Source organism: Nymphaea colorata, chromosome 13 (assembly GCF_008831285.2).
Source record: "Nymphaea colorata isolate Beijing-Zhang1983 chromosome 13, ASM883128v2, whole genome shotgun sequence".
Taxonomy (NCBI): Eukaryota; Viridiplantae; Streptophyta; class Magnoliopsida; order Nymphaeales; family Nymphaeaceae; genus Nymphaea; species Nymphaea colorata.
The window spans coordinates 12,918,337-12,935,969 of NC_045150.1; the positions used below are offsets into that span (position 1 = coordinate 12,918,337).

At 41.0% G+C, this 17,633-nt stretch overlaps 1 protein-coding gene across 1 annotated transcript; it reads right to left on the reverse strand.

The window, feature by feature from the left end:
* Positions 1-11,787: 11,787 nt before the first annotated feature.
* Positions 11,788-16,777, reverse strand: LOC126410699 (uncharacterized). The gene is made up of 2 exons (XM_050081283.1): positions 15,797-16,777; positions 11,788-11,927 (listed from the first exon to the last, which is right to left on the reverse strand). The coding sequence occupies exons 1-2, from the start codon at positions 16,170-16,172 to the stop codon at positions 11,914-11,916; spliced, it is 390 nt and encodes a 129-aa protein (XP_049937240.1). The 5' UTR covers positions 16,173-16,777; the 3' UTR covers positions 11,788-11,913.
* Positions 16,778-17,633: the final 856 nt, after the last annotated feature.

A 17,633-nucleotide genomic window follows, 5' to 3' on the forward strand; every position in this document is an offset into this window, starting at 1 on the left:
TCTTGCCCGGTTGACTAGGAGAAGAAAAGGAAAACCCTGGAGGGACATCATAAGGGAAGTCCTGCACATCATGAGGCTTTGAGACGAAAGGATTGAGAAGGCGCTCAGTTGGGTATGTGACTGTTGTTTTTGATCTTTCACAGAATTAGGCGATTTGTTTTTTGCCATTTTTTTCCTTTGGGTGCACGAAGAGGGGTAGAACCTCCTGCTCTGACTTCTGAGCAGCTTTTCTGGCCACTCCTTGATTTTGTCATGAGGGCCATGATCCTCCTCAGTTTCCACTAACACTTCAAACCTGTTGGCTGCAGAAATGTGCTCCAATCGTGACCCGCTAGATGGCCCATTTCCTCTGTTGAGAGAAATTCCAGTGACCATGTGGCCAGCCTCCGAAGTTCTAGAGTCGTCTTTCACTTTTGAGTTAAGAATTTTAGGGCATTTCTCCGGAGGATGAGAGTTCACACCACACATCCGACAGAAATGAAGGCGACCTTCATAAACGGTTGCTTGCGCAAGGATATGGCCACCTCCCAAGTCAATCTCCACCTCTGGCGGGAGTTCAGATTGGATGGAAAGATCCAATAGAATGCGAGCAAAGTTAGTGCAGAACATTTGAACCGTAGGAGTGTCTGCCTCTAGGAAATCACATTGTAATCCCGTTGCCACTACATTGAAGACTCGACCATTCCATAAATATGGTGGGAGACCTGGCAGCCTCACCCACAAAGGAGCGGTAGTACTAGGATTAATCTCAAGTGGCTGACCAGGGCTCCATCTGGCAGCGACCAGAACCCTACCACCCACTTTCCAAACTCGTTTTTTCAATACTAAGTTAAGTTCTTCTTCACTAGTCACTCGAATAAAAAATCCCCTTTATTGAGAAGGGAGATTTGAGGAGATATTCTCCCCATCCATTGAGTGAGCAGGCCAGAGATGAGCTTAGAGATGTTCCCGCTGACTTTAGAGGTTGAACCCATAAAACAACAAACTGCGGACCATTGGAAGGGTTTGTCATGCTTAAGAGGTCTTCTTCAGTCACTACTATTCTTGGCCGTCCCTTACCAAGAATAACTTTTAAGGGAGGCAGATCCTCTTGACGGGCATAACCACCCCCTGCAACACGGTCTGCCCAAGATGGAGGCTGAGGAAGCCCTCTTCTACCCACACTGCCAAACGGCACTTGAACACCCACTGCCACACCCTGGCTACTCTTCGCCTCTTCACAGCAAGCATTCCCTACAAGACATTTTTTATCCCCAGTGGCAGAGATTGATCCTCCTCCAATCATCTGCCCCTCAGATTCCTCATTCCCTACAGGAGATTTTTTATCCCCAATAGCAGAGATTGTTTCTCCTCCAATCATCTGCCCTTCAGATTCTCCATTACGAGAGGAGGGCAGAAGCGGAGGCACAAAAACATCCATTTCATTAACCAGTAAAGGGGAAGGGAGAGGAGAGCGTCCTCAATCGGCAGAGTCTCCTCCTCCATACATGCAACGCCTATCAGCGCAGGCACCACCTCCTGCTCCTTCTCCATCTCTGGAAGCCCACCGCTGGAGGTCAGCGGGAAGACCCCACGGAGTCTTCCCTGCCTCCTCGCTCCTCCTCCTCCTCACGCAGATGCTCGCCTTGTCCCCTCCTTTGTCCCCTCCTCTGCCTGGCTGCCTCCACCGCTGGGGGTCAGCGGGAAGGACCCCCACGGAGCCTCCTCCTGCAACCGCGACCCCCTCCCACGCCCGTTCGCTCGCCTCTTCCACGTTGCCTCCACTGACCCTTTCTTGCTTCAACTTTTTTGTTAGCATTCTTAATAACCACTATGAACAAGTAAGGTGATAGTAGATCACCATGACAAAGACCTCTTTGGCAATTGAAGAATTTGCTTTCTCTACCATCAATGACCCCCTTGAGAAGCAATGGAGATGTAAGTATAAATCAATGTTAATAATCACGAAGCAGGGGAAAACAGAGAAGCAAGGGGCTTAACTCCTCTGTTGACTTCAACAAGGAGAAACACATTTATTGCTACTGTTGTGAAATAATTTAAGCACTTGATTAGAAGCATGGACCAAAACAAGGGAGTCTCTTCTTTGGATCTGGGAATTGGTCAGCAACAAAGGTGCTATCCATCCATACTTTGAATGGACTTCTGAATATATTATGATGCATTATGCAATCTATAAAAAGTTTCCTATGATAAGCAGTGACTTTTGTCATTTTGTTTTATTTAAAATATAACTTCTTGTATTATGTAACGGTAAATATGAAAACTATCGGTTTAATTGCTTTCCAAGGCCTTATATTCTGCTTCGGCCAAAGATCTTGACACAATGTTCTATTTCTTCGTTTTCAATGAAACCAAGGCTCCTCCTAAGTAAATACAGTAGCCAGTGATCGAGCGTATTGTATCTCTGCATGCACCCCAATTTGCATCACTGAATGCAACCGACTTGCAACCATCATTTGCTGAAAAAAAAGATCTTGGCTCTTTGGCAGCTGATTATAGCCACTCACCACTTAATTTCATCCCTTCAATATATAGAAAATTGAACTCATGACTCACATGAATCAGTCAAGGCTCGCTCGATCAAGTGGGCTGAAGTTAATGGTCAGCTAAGTCACGTCAAGTTAATGACTTTAATTTGTTTAAGCCCAATTAGGTTGGCTGACCTGGCATTGATGAATGACTCAGCACAGTCAACTACGTCACTACCAATATACCAACTAAATCTTAAAGTTTTTCTATCATTATCAATGTCATAAAAATTTTCTAGGGAAAAACTTAATTTGCTAATGAAGTCAGATATAGTTTTCTAGTAATTATCTTTTAGAAATTAAAATGGTTAAACTTCTAATAATTGAAGAACGAGTGTAGACACCTTATGGCTGTTGGAGCAAATTCCTCCCAAGCTCCACTCATCTACAAACTCAGACTTAGAATCAAGCTCAAGCTCGACTCGTTCAAGGAATGAGCTGAGCTCCAGCCAAGTTGTGCAAACGAGTTTGAGTGGAAACCAAACTAGATCGACTCACTATGTAGCCCTATTTGTGGAATCAATTTATGTGGCTCAGAGAAAATATAGTGCACTCAGCAATTGAAAACCCAGCCTTCTTCTTGACGGGACCTAAATTTAAAAAAAAAATCATGGAGAGAGAAAATCTCTCTCCAAGGGTTTCTTGACTAAGCCTCATCCAAGCACCCACTATAGTGGCTTCTGGTAAGGAGGAAATGGAAGAACCTCCTAGCATGATTTTGGGGAAGCACAATATGGAGATTGCTTTACATGACCAAATGATCCCGTTTGTGATGGACGGCTGTAGAACCAATGTGAGGGAAATGGCCATAGTTGAGCGAAGAAATGTCAGACGATCTTAGGTAATGGTGGAGGAAAATATCATGGCGGATGAAGATATACTACCCTTGGAGTGGCAAGATATCAATGGTAAGCCTCATTTGCTTATTTCAAAAGATTTCTATTGCAAGATCACTTGCCTCTTTCATTACTTTGCTTTTGCTACTTTGACTGAAGGAATGGGAAAGGGAAGACTGGTTTACGGCTTCGTGTTGTCCTTCTTGCGATGACTCTTACAAGGTTAGCAGACATCAAGTTCACGTCAATGGCCAAGAGGCTGTTCATTGTCAGGGCTTCACTTGAGGAAAGCATTTGTCTCATCACGTCACCTGGCAGGTGGTTTGTGGGCAGCCATCTATTGATAGCAAACCACTGGACACAATGAATGCCACTAAATATTAGAAGCTCCAACTGTGTGTGCATATGGGTGAAATAATACAACATGTAGAAATTATATGTTGTATTTGACTGTAGTGAACCGTGTCTTTGACTTTATAGATTCCATCGGTGCAGCATTCATTGATGTGGATTCTTTCACTAGGCCAACCACTAGACATGGGTTTGCATGGACTAAAATAGAAATCCCCCTAAGGTTCCACAATTCCAAATATGAAACTAGAACTTGGAGAAAATTGGGTTCTTCAGCTCTCCATTAAGTATGAAATAGCAATGAAATACTACAAGAAATGTGGTGTGACAAACCACTTTGATAACTCATGTGAAGAAAGAGTGATGAATGAATAAGTTCAGAAGGAAATAAACTCTTAACGTAATTGTCCGAAAAAGCCAAACAAGTCATTTTGGAGCGATAACATGCATCACAAACATAATTGGTATTATAAAATATGAAACTACGGTCTTTAGATCATTGAGAAAGTTTTTCATTAGAAAGGTATCCAAGACGATTATGCCAAAGCGAGTGGTCATGTGGCGTAGTAAGCGTAGCATGAGAGGTTGGATGATGAAAGCAGTACAAGCCATCATGCATCTTAACCTCTCCAATCAACTTCTTCGAGGAAAGCTTCAAAAAAATTTGCTTGAGGCTGGAAATATATCGGGTTCAACCTAAAGGATGCAAATGGGTATGCTCTTAGCCACCTTTCTCTCCGATGCACCCCCCCCCCCTCTTTCTCACTCTAGTGTTTAGACTAGCATTCCATTTCCTGTTGAAATTTCTGACGACATGTAAACAACAATGTTGTACATCGCCACCTCTCCATGGGGTCTCCTAATTTGAAGAAGGTTTAATTTTCATTACAGCAAGTATCCACGCCTATGCATCTCATCTTATCATTGAGAAAGAGAGAGAGAGAAGCAACAAGTTGGTGCTGGATAATTCAATCATGGAATTAAGAAAAAGATGGAGAAAAAAGTATATTTTTTCTAACTTTTTCCCATTCAATTTTGCTCAACCATTTGTCTAGAAAAGACCAAATGACTAAGATTGTTTCAGATGTATCTCACATCTAACTTTTGCACCTACTCTGTCTTTACTTGTGATATTATATCTGATTTGGGTTGATCTATTCCTTGTGGATTGTGATAAAGCTGGAACTTTATTCAAATGGGACATGTATGGAAGAAGCTTTCTTTCACTAATTATTGGTGGCTTATTAATTCATTATAGGCACGACGAAGGAGATCTTATAATGTGCATTTTGGAAAGGATTAAGGAAGTGATCCCTAAATACCTGTTCACGTGTGACTATCCTACAGATCTTAATTCTCGCTTGAAAGAGGCGATCAAACGGTTGGACAGGAAAGTTAGAATGGTTGGGATATGTGGGATAGGCGGCATTGGGAAGACAACCCTTGCCAAAGCAGTCTACAACAGATTATTAAATCAACACAATGTCAGCGAGAACTGTTCCAGCTTCGAGAACCGCAGCTTCCTTGCAAATGTCCACGAAGTATCAAAGCAGAAGAATGGAAATGGAATAGTTGTTTTGCAGAAGCAGATGCTTGATGATGTCCTTGGAGGAGAAGTGAGAATAAACAACAAGGACGAGGGCATCACCAAGATCCAAGAACGACTTGGAGGCATGAAAGTGCTTGTAGTTCTCGACGATGTTGATCATAAAGACCAGTTCGATGCCCTAGTCGGCAGCCGGTCAGGTTGGTTCAGTGGCGAAAGCATAATCAATGTCACTTATAGAGATGAAGACGTCTTTAAGGGACGATAGAAGATCATATATGAGGTTCCGAAATTGGATCATGCCCAATCGCTTAAACTTTTCAGTCAGCATGCGTTTGAGCAACCCGAGCCAAAATCAGATTGGAGAGGTGAATTGTCGAAGGAAGTTGTGTCAGTTGCTGGTGGAGTTGCTGGTGGGATACCTCTGTGCCTCCAAGTATTTGGGAGCCTTTTCTCTGACTTTAAATCCATTAAAGAATGGGAGTCAAATCTGGAGCAATTAAAACAAGATCAACATAAAGACGTCCATAAGAGGTTAGAGATAAGCTATAAAAGCCTTGATAAGAAAAGACGACGCATATTCTTGGACATAACATGTTTTATTATTGTTGGGAGGATGCTTACCCAGGGGAGTTCAAGAGATGTGATGAAAGGAAAAAGAAGAAACAATACGCAATGCACATGTCGGAAGGTTCCGAACTTTACCCAACTAATGCAATTGCAGAGTTGCAGCGTAAATTTCTAATCAGAATGAATGAGCATGGCACATTTGAAATGCATGATCAAATACGAGACATGAGGAGAAATATTGTCCAAAAGAAGAAGCACGCAAGCAGGTTTTGGGAAAATAACAAAACATTACAAATGCTACAACCAGGAAACGTAAGTATGAGCTTTCTACACGTTCTTCATTTTCTCTTCTTTCTCTTTATTTATGATGAATACTCGTGCTTGGAAGTCGCATGTATGGTGGACAAATGGAACATAGTTGATCAGCAGTGCCTACTATCGATTGTTGCTTTATTTGGCATCTGGCCAAAATTTTGTTATTCTCCTTTTTGGAGCATAGTATAGTATGGCTGATCGAGTTTCTAACTGATTAGTTCATTGTTTGTGTGGTTGCTATTCCACATCTCCACAATTCAAACATTGAAGCAACCCTTGGAGGGTAGGAAAAAAGGGGTGTGGGGGTGCTTCTCTAGAATCCTCCTCAACCTTATAATTATGTTGTCATAGCTTTCTGAAATTATCCTGTCAAAACTTGATACTGGAAGGCTCAAACCTCCAACTTCTAATTTTACTTTTTCTTGAGCATAACCATGTGGAGCTGAAAAATTGTAGACTTCGATAGCTGATCTCCTATTCCTGCTGATAGTTTGCATAAAGCTCTAAATTTAAATTCTGACTTCTTTTGGCAGAAAGCTTTAGCAGAAATCATACAACATCACTTGCAGTGCTTCGACGTTTTCATTTTATCAAGGAGCTCATTTTTTTTCTTTCTTTCTCGTGATCTTTCCTATCCTAGGGAACAAAGAAGGTTGAAGCCATTATTTTCCACCGTCACGGCCGGCAGCACATTCCACCTTTAAAAACGACGTCATTTAGAAACATGGAGAACCTGAGAATACTTTATACAAGCTTGGTAAGGATGGAGGGCTTGTATCAGGATCTACCCAAATCGTTACAGTTCCTGAGGTGGTGGCAATGTCCGTTGAAATCATTGCCAACCATCGACTTTGATGTTGTGAACATTGTAGTGCTTGACCTGACAGAGAGCATCATAGAGGAGTTTCTAGGTCCAAGTGTGACTAGTAGTTTGCCCCAGGAGGCGAACTACTCGCGGACCTTCAGCCAATTGAAAGTCCTTATTCTCAAGAATTGCAAGAACCTCAAGAGCACCCCCCATTTTAGGCTGATTGCAAATGCAACAAAATTGGTATTTGAAGGGTGCGCCAAGCTGGGTCGAGTCCATGAATCGATTGGCGATCTCGACAAGTTGGTGTGCTTGAACTTGGGAGACTGTGGTTCTCTAAAGAACATACCTGATAGCATCTGTCGCCTAAGTTCTTTGGAGAAGCTCGTCCTTCGCTCGTGTTGGTCGCTAGAGGAACTCCCAGAAGAGATTGGCAGGTTGACGTCTTTAAAGGTGCTCCAATTAAGCCAAGGGTATATGCAAAGACTTCCGGAGTCTGTTGGCCTGTTGACAAACCTGCAAGAGCTGGAAATCAGCAATTGCGCGGATTTAAAGACCATCCCAGACATTTCAGATTTGCAAGCCCTGCGACATTTATGTCTGAGCGGATGCAGCCATCTTATAGATGCTCCTGGCCTTAGCAAACTGAGATGTCTAGAGTCCCTGGCACTCCACTACTGTAAAGCACTAAGGAACATGAATGACATGATGAAGGTAATTTCTTTACACATTTATATATCAATATCGTTTTCATAAACTTCTTGTTAGCCTGCATTCTGTTTTATCGATCACAATACAATAGAGTAAAAAGTAAAAATCTTTTTCTCTTGGTAGTCTTATTAATACCTTACAAAGTGGAGCAATATGAGTGTTCACTCGGGTGCGTTGTTTAGGTGACCTTTCATATGCTATCGCTTGCGTGCCTCTTTTGATGGCGTAGAAGCGCTGAGCATGGAGTTGGTTTCTGGACTAAAGTTCCTTTTTTTTTTCTAAATAAGTTGAATCTAACTCAATCCATGTAAACAGAACCCCGAAATTATTGGGGCCGTGTGGCCCATAATCAAGGGTGTGACCTGCCAGCTTCTTAACAAGAGTAGGGTGTTCAATAAGCCTGGGCATCGGGCCGGCCTGGTGCTCTTTTTTCTGCTTGGGCCGAGTTTGAATCAGGCTGGGTACTGGGTACCCAGTGGTAGCCCAGGCCTGTTGTCCAACCTTACCCTATTTTGCCTTTACATACCTGTTAGTTAGGCCAAGATTGACGACCATCTTATCCGTTGTCTAACCTTACCCTATTTTGCCTTTACATACCTGTCAGTTAGGCCAAGATTGGCGACCATCTTATCCATTGTCCAACATTACCCTATTTTGCCTTTACACACCTGTCAGTTAGGCCAAGATTGGCGACCATCTTATCCGTTGTCTAACCGTACCCTATTTTGCCTTTACATACCTGTCAGTTAGGCCAAGATTGGCGACCATCTTATCCGTTGTCCAACCTTACCCTATTTTGCCTTTACATACCTGTTAGTTAGGCCAAGATTGGCGACCATCTTATCAGCTTGAGTGGCCCTAAGCCAGGTAATAGCTCGGCCGCTATATTTAGTAAGTGTCCTGCACAAAAGTTTTCATCTTTAGGCCCAACCGCTTAAACTGCTTTGTAGGTAGGTTCGCTTCGATTGTGTACATGTACCATGGCTGATTGTCGTTTATATGTGCTCATATCAAATATATATATCATATTAAATGTGCATGTATATAGTCTACATCTAATCTTATTTTAAATGTGCACGTACCAGGAGGCCAAATTCGAACATTGTGAATATCTCATCGTTCCTGGACAGCCGATTGACTCTTTCCACTCCAAATCTCCACACAGACTATGGACATGGACATGGTTGGTATGGACATGGTCATGGTCGTTATGGACATCGTCGGTGACGGTATGTTTTTCTCTCCCCAATGTGCCTCGCCGAGGCAACACTTACACTACTGTTAGTGTTGAGGGACGCGTGCCACGGTCTTATAGAGTAACCCAGGTTAAGGCCGAGGGGCATGATAATTCTTGGATAATCTTTAAACAAGCAGAAAGTGATGAGGCAATGACTGAACCGAAAGAGATTATACGGATCTCCGCTAGTGGAGCTTTCATCCCTCGGAAGTTGGAGGATGATAAAGGGAAAGGAGTCATGGTAAGAGGTGGGAAGGACGTTATGTTTTTGTGTCATAAAGTGGTAGGGCGTGACATTCAAGTTGAAGGGTGCACCGTTGCTATCGCTGACACCGACACAACTCAGAATCCCAAATACAGAGAGAATTGGGGGACCTTTGACCCTTTTCTGGGTGGTGGAATTAATACCTCTTATTCACCCCAAAGAGATGGGAAAGGATACCGAAGGATCGACGTCACGTTCGAAGCAGAAAGCGACTTCCAAGGTACCCATTTCCGTATCGATTTGCACAGAAGGCGACGACCATGAGATCCATGCGGTTTGCTTTTGGTTATATATCGGTGACAACCTTTGACTGGTTTACTGTTGATGGGGGTGGGGGTAAATTAAGGACAATATTCAGCCTTATTTTTCATATAGTATCCAATCAATATTTTTAATATTTATAAAATAAATATCGGACCTGAAGCGTGGATCGGTCACCTGATACGCATCGACTTATATTGGCTTGTGTAAACCACTTTAAGGAAAAAGTTTTAAACAATATTTGTATTAAATATTGTTATGTATTGAAAAAAACATTTTATTTGCTATTAAATTAATAACTTAACTATATATCTTAGTTGTTAAAATTAGAAAATTTAAAACATATTGAATCATAGAAAGTATACAATATATCTATCTAAAACAAAAAAAAAAGAGGATAAATAACAAAACAACATAAAACTATTAGAAACATATCAATATTTCCCAATACTCATATTAATTATAACTAATGGGTTTTAACCGTAGCAAATGTCAGTGATATAAATCTTTAAAGTAATAGGACTTGTAAACGTTGATGATTTAAACTATCCTTCAAACGGAGCACTATGTGTATAGAAAAATTTTAATGACAAGAGAGAGAAACTCTTTAAAAATGGTGGACTAGGCATTGTTTTTGAAAAAAATTCATTTTAAGGTCGGTCGGTTTTGTTATTCCTGTCGAAAAGGGCTTTTCATCCCTACTGCCACCTCCTATCTTCTTGTGTGTGTAAGAAACCAATGAAGAACAGAGAGAGAACGAGAAGCGAGTGAGTGAGAAGATGAGGGACGGAGAGAGAAGATAATTGTGTCGTGGAGCAGGCGACAGGGAGACAATTTAGAAGGCATCCTTTTTTTTTTTAGTTTGGAAAGGAGAAACACAGTTTAGGGTTTCGATTTTGAGGGAAAACAAATGGCATTTGAGGTGCTGCCTTCAATTTGCTCTATGCATCATACACTTTCTTCAATCTTCTATAACATATTTTTTTCAATTTATTTTCTGTATAATAGTACACTTCATCAGGGCCTGATAGGCTGATTATAGCAAGAGGCGTCTTGCTTATTTTGCCGATTTTTTAAGATACACGCGATATTTTTGGTTGTTATTGGCCGGCGGTATATGACAGGCATTTAGCCTTCCAACTGATAAGTTTGCACTTGACTTTCTCTTCTGGACGCATGCATAGCCCCGCGTCCAACGGAATGTGTTCACTTTCAAGTTCCAATCCCAAGCAAGTTTGAATCTCCACGAGGGACATCCCTACGGCTTGAATGCTGTGATTCTGGACTTTGCTGAGTTGATCGTGATGCCAACCTTCTACTTTGATTTGTTTATGATAGATTGGGGATGCAGCACATCTTTGTTTATGAACAAGTAAGGTGATAATAGTACATCACCATGACCAAAACCTCTATGGCAATTGAAGAATTTTCTTTCTCTACCATCAATGACCCCCTTGAGAAGCAATGGAGATGTAAGTATAAATCAATTCAACGCACCAGTGATCAAATCTTACCTATCTTAGCGCCTTGCACAGGAATTGCCAATTTGTCTTGTTGTACACATTCGAGAGGTCAAGTTGCCAATTTCATCTGTTGAACAAGTATAAAATGGAACGCATGACTCACCGGAATCGGTCAAGGCTAGCTCGATCAAGTGGGATGAAAAAACATTGATAAAAAGGACACCACTGTAAGTTTTTACTGTAGTCTATACAAAATTCTATACAAAGATACTTTTACAGACATTCTGAAGATGTTGAAAAAAATTCACTGGCATCCTAAAAAAACTTTTCAAGGCGTCTAAAAACTGTCTGTAAAAACTTTTTCTGGCATTTCTGAAACATCGGTAAAAGTTTATACTAGTATTTTAAAAACGTTGGTAAGACTTAACTTCCTTCACCTCACCCTTTCCTTCGTTCCTTGCTTTCCTCTTGAGAGAGCAAAAGACATGAAGAGGGAGAGGGCGAGAGAGAGGGGGTAGGGATTGGATCAGATAGCATTGAATCAAGCGTTGTAGGTGAATCATCGGCAACAAACTCATTAATGGAATCTAATATTACAGCGCTGATAGCAGTTGAATGTATTAAGGCATTATTCAGGCTTTGATGTCGATATACAATCATGTGCATTATGCATACATTATTTGTTAATTAGGAATATAAAATTCAAATTTAAATTTGAACAATCTGCTTGGCAGGTTAGCTGATTTGAAGGACCTTAAGAATGTTAATGACATCTATGGAAAATGTAATGTGGTCAATGTCAAACGTTTTGTTGCACAAATTTCATAATCTAGACTGGAATGGTGAATTTTCTGTTTGTTTCCTGTGTATTTTTTTCTTTATTAGTGCCTTATTTAGACAACACAATATAAAAGGGCTTTTACCTCCTTCTTCTGCTCCCTTTTTTACTTTGGTTTGCTGGATCCCCTTTATTTTGGATTACATAATTCAGCAGACAAACTTTTGGCTGCTCATGAGTTGTCTTAGTAAGAAAAACCTGGAAAGTAAGAAAAAGTGAAAAAATTAATGTAAAACTTTTCTAATTGAAAACTAGAAAAAAGGATAAAAACGGTGACTACTGTAATTAATGACCAAATGATTCCCGGTCGGCCATGTCTGGACCTTTAGCACAAGTTTATAAAAGTAAACCAATCTGTCCTCCATTTGGATCTGTGAGTAGGATCGGGTTGTGACCAACGTCTGATAACCCATATCCAGTTCCACTGGCCCAGTAATCCACATTGGATCCAAATAATTCAATGTGACTCCAAATCCAAAGCTTGGTCCTGATAATTCGGGATCCATATAAGGTGCATCGGATTATGCGGACAATAATTGACCCAGTCGATCGGACCTGTTGGGTTTCCACGGCTGCCTAATGGGAGGTTCACGGGTGTGACATTACTGAATTCCCACCAACCTTCTTCCTTCCTCTCACACATCAAACTTTTACAATAGCTTAAAATAAAGTGGTAGTTGCCCACACAGACTGACATGATTTGATTTATTGTATATTAGTGCTTCATATTATTTAATAGTGCTTCATATAATTTTATTGCAGATATAGTTAAAAGGTCCAATATTTTTTGAAGTGTCTAAGTTTGACTATGTGTTAGTGCCCTTGAGAAAAAAAAAAGTCTAATTTTGATGAAATTTAAATATTATTTTGTATCGGGTATCTGTATTGTTAGATTTGACAAACAAAATATGTGGATGAATGAAATGGCCATGGCTCGATCGATTGCAACTAGCGTTTTTCTCGGTGCATAATTTATGTTGAAGATTTTCTGCAGAAAATTTCAGGATTGGTCTCCTAGCCTTTTTGTGTTATAATTGAAGCCACCTACTGTCCATCCCAGAGGGAAGGGGGCAGCGGCTGGTAGGTGAATAGTCACTATTTGGAGCTCCTAAGGTGTCAACTTCTTATGCTACGACAAGAACATAAAATATATAAAAATATAATGTAATATATAAATATAATTAATTATAATAAAATGTATATTTAAAAGTAAAATAAGTTATTGGGTAGCGAGCTCGATGCTGCTTGAGTTTACCTCCATAGAATGCATGAGAGTATAACTCATGGAAATCAAATTGGCAATGTAATATGAGTATCCACTAGCCCGACTAGTTACGTTGATCCTCTTAAAACTGTCAGACCTAAGGCTTGAGTTAATTAGGTTTAGATGATTACAAATGGAACCAAGTCTTATGCAGGTGCACTCTTATGATGTAAAAACAAAAAATATTGATTTTTTGAAATGTTGTAAAATCTTTTATATTATATATATATATGTGTGTGTGTGCATATGCGTGTTGGCTTCTATGATCCAAGTGTTGAGTCTCATCAAACTCAACAATTGAATCATCATTATGGTCAAAATAGTTTAGAAATCTCTTTGTGCTCTCTTGAAAATTAAATCTCATTTGTTTGTACAAATATATAAAATATATTTGAAGAGAGAGGGGGATATACAGAGAGTGAAAATAAATTATGAGAAAAAATAGAAAAATGTTTCAAGTCATGTGACGTCCGACTCTGTCATGGTCACGAACATGGCATCTTGTGTGGCGAGTAGCTGTTCGGAAAACATTAATTCCCATTTTGACCTTCACCCTTTTCATCGGTACTTCTTACCATTGGTGGGAAGCTTCTTTCGAAAATGGGTCGGATCTAATTCTTTACCAAATCGAACCTTTTTATGACAAAATTGGAGTTAGACAGGATTTAGATCCAAACGCCATCATTGGATTTTAAATCTGAAATGCTCCTATTTCACACAGTTAAAACAGGATTTGATCCAGAAGACCCGTACCCAAAGCATTTTCTGTAACTATGGGGTGGACTGGTCGCCCTCAACTTCCACTTAGACGCAATTCCCAAAAGGTTCGGAGCTAAGCTTGAAGTGTGAGGCACCATCACTACATAACTTCATCATCTGTCCCTCCCATTCATTCCCCTTAGACCCCCTGGTTTTGAATAGGAGAAACTGAGATCACGACATCTGGTAGATTTTTGGATCAACAAATACTCGCGACACAGCCTTAGACCTTGGGGGCAGGGGAGCTTCGGCTCTCACAAGGGTGGTGAAATGAAATAGGACTTCTTCGCTCACTCTGATCCAAACAAGCTTGTTCGTTCTCCCCTAAGAGTCTCCTGCAAAGTGGCAGGGGGCCTCTACATCTTTTGCTTTTGGACCTACATTTCCATTTGTTTTAGACCTACAGTGAGCTTGGACTCAATCGATGTGCTATCCAAGAACTTGTTCTCCAAAAGAAAGGCTCTTGAATATGGGATGTATGGAAACTTTGCAGCAGATTTTTTTTTAATTTCGACATGGTTGATCTTCAATTCTTCCTTGGATCTGGAGAGCTTTGGTCCAGAGCTGATATTCACAACTAAGCTGCATCAAAATGCAGCCATGGAGTTTGGCGTCACTGGATCTAGATCTTAGCCTGCCAACTCTCATGTTTAGATAGATCTACAAATTCTACTTCTATTTCATTTGATAAATGACTGTAATTGTTATGATATCCGTTTTACATCCAGGTCTAGCCGTATCCAGTGAGATCCGTTGGACACAAATTTCTTGACCAAATTAGATTTGGTCCATTTGGGGATCCAGATTTTCACTATATGAACCAGATTCAGGTTTAGAAACAGGCTTCCTGAGTCCATGATAATCAAGTCCGGGTGGGCATTGTTCAGACTCTTGTTGCATTTTCTGAAACCAAATCATGTCCATGTACTAGTCTAATATCCTGGATTTACATGTGAAATATGGTAAACATTTCAGATCTTGGAGTCATGATCCGGCTTTGGTACAAATTATATAGAAACCTTTATTGTGTGACCTCATTTTCTTTACCAGTCCATTCTACATCGAAACCGGGTCTGATTGTGTGACCTCATTTTCTTTACCAGTCCATTCTACATCGAAACAGGGTCTGATCAATCGCAAATTGGACCAATTGACATCCTTGCTTGGCTATAAGAAATTGTGCAGTCCCAGAGGTTTAGATAATCAGATCCGCAATCCAATTCCATATATCTATGACGGTTCATGGGAACTGCTTTCTTATGCATCACCATGTATAGCATTTGAACTTCCAAATTTGCGTGGAAATAAAATGTTTACCTTTGTTCCACTTTGTCTCTTTCAAAGTGCTCAAGCATCAACTTTTACAGATTTGGGTCATAAGGCTCGGCATTAGTGGATCCGACTCAAACCCGTTTTCATATGCTATTTCCATCCAAAAGCCACAGATTCCCTGTGTCCTCTAAGTGAACCAAAGACACCGCATCGGCTTGTGACCTAAGGGCATGTTTGGTAGGAGGGAAAGGGAGGGATGAAAAGGGAGGGAAAGGAAAGGGAAGGGAAGAGAAAGTGGAAGAGATGGAATGGAAAGAGTTGATTAAAAATGTTTGGATAGAAAGGGAAGAGAAATGAATGGAATGAAAAAAAAGACTAATGGATTTTAAAAATGAGTGAAAGAAAATGAAGAGTAGTGTGAGAATAAAAAACTCTTCCACTTACTTTTTTTTCTTTCCTTCCCAAGACGGATTTGGGAGGATACTTTACCCCTTTCCATCACTTTCCCTCCTTTCTAATTAGCTAACCAAACAAAGGAGAGATTGCTCAATCCCCCCCTTTTCCTCCTACCTCCCTTTTCCTCCTACCAAATAGACCCTAAACTTTGTCCAATACCAAGCTGCCATTGGCGCCGTAAATGAGTATCCCAGCCGTTAAGAAGACAATCCGATCACCGTGCCGTTAAGAAGACAATCCGATCACCGTTCGTCATGATTAGCTGACCAGACAACCTGATTGGATTCAACATGCAGGACGCAGAGGTAGAACTCACCATTACCAGCAGGGTTGCAGATGGAAGCTCGGAAGATGTTAGATTTGAAAGCCAGGAAAACATCATTGTTGTCAACGAATCCAAGGTTGGTAGCAGTGAAATTCGGCCGGATAAACTCTGTGAAAATGGGTCCACCAAAGCAACGCAGAGCAAAGAAAGACGAGAGAAAGAAGAACATACAAGGGAAGAACGCTGGTGCCATCATCTCCTTCAGTTCCCCACTCCTTTTCTTTTGACCCTTACCAATCGGGGAGAGAAGCAACAGCAGGGGCAAGAACCGGCGACGAAATTGAAGATCACGGACATTGCTTTTCATATGGCTTTGCCTTCTGCTTTTGAGCACAGACACAACGGTAGCCTCATCCAGCAGCCTCATTAATAGAGTTGACCAGGAACCAATGATGAATCGCGAATTTAAGGACCAACGGCCTTTAATGGCGCCACTGCCGCTGGGAAGAGGCAGCTCACCAACTTGAAGAATTGAATGATTCGGCCGGTGTTTCTGAAAGTCAAAGAGCTGGTCGATATTAACGGAAAGACGAAAAGTCTCAAACTTTCGGATGCAATCAAGGAAAGGCCGCGATGTTCTTTCAGAAATGGCATTTCATCGATGGAGCCAAGGCTGCAGAGTGCCGCTGGTTGGTCTGGCCGGTCGGCAAAGTTGGATCATCAGTTCGATCTTTGTAAGCATCAATCCTTGGACTGCAAACTGGGGAGCTCTTCACTCCAATTAAGAAGGTAAGGGAGAAGTCTGGACACGCGCAGCAGATACAGTTCCTCGCCTTCATGTGAACCCCAAGCATCCTTTCAATTTGACTGGTAGCCGCGAGGAAACAAAACGTAACCTTTTTCTTCCTTCTTTATGTGTCTGTGGGTGTGTCTGTGTGAAAGCAAGGGCACTTCAGCAGTTTAGCTATCGCCGGTCGGTTAAGCGTTTGAAGCAAGGGCACTTCAGCAGTTTAGCTATCGCCGGTCGGTTAAGCGTTTGAAGCTTCTGACGGTACATTCAGCTTAAAACTTGCAGCAAGAGATATACCTCCCGGTAATGCCAGGATGGCCTACCAAATTATCGCAAACCCCGGCGGCAAATTTAGCAAAAGCATTTAGAACATAAAAAACTTCATTATGGCAAAACATTAACTTTTTGTATCCAACAAGATAGAAAAATTTGGTCTGGTTAGCGGCAGTATTACTTGAATTAGGAGCACACATTCCCCTAATGTAGATCATTTTCAACGCATGATATAAAATACCAGACCCTTTTTCTTTACCTACCTTGTGTTACAAAAATAGAAATGAATAAAGTCGCACCCTCATCGTGTTGATGTTTTCGTTAAACTATTTACTTCATTCCATTTTTCTCATTTCCTCTGCAGCAAAATACCAATTGTAGTGGACGCCACATAAGTAGAACCATTAGAATCATGTAGAAAAGACGGCACAAGTTAACGTACCTGCCATCTTGAAGATGGATGGTCTTTGACATGAGGGCAGTTGTCCGTAGTCGGTGCACCCATAAACAGCAACGCCTGCCAACTGAGCCCCATTGACTACAGGGATGGGCGAGTATCACATTAACCGCATTTTATCTCTTGGCAGGGTTTGTAAACTGATATAAAATTGCTAACATTCTCGGTATAAAAATATGCCAAAGCAAATTAAAATTGTTGTTGTATGTAAGCCGTCGGATCTCCAAAGAAGTACCAGCGATCGATGAAATCAAACAAGATGTGCCCACCTCAATATTTCCCACTTTGGGCCTGGCGGAATTAGAAGAAATTATATATCTAGGAAGAGAAACCAGCAACAATTAGCATTTTCCATGCTTAATCATATT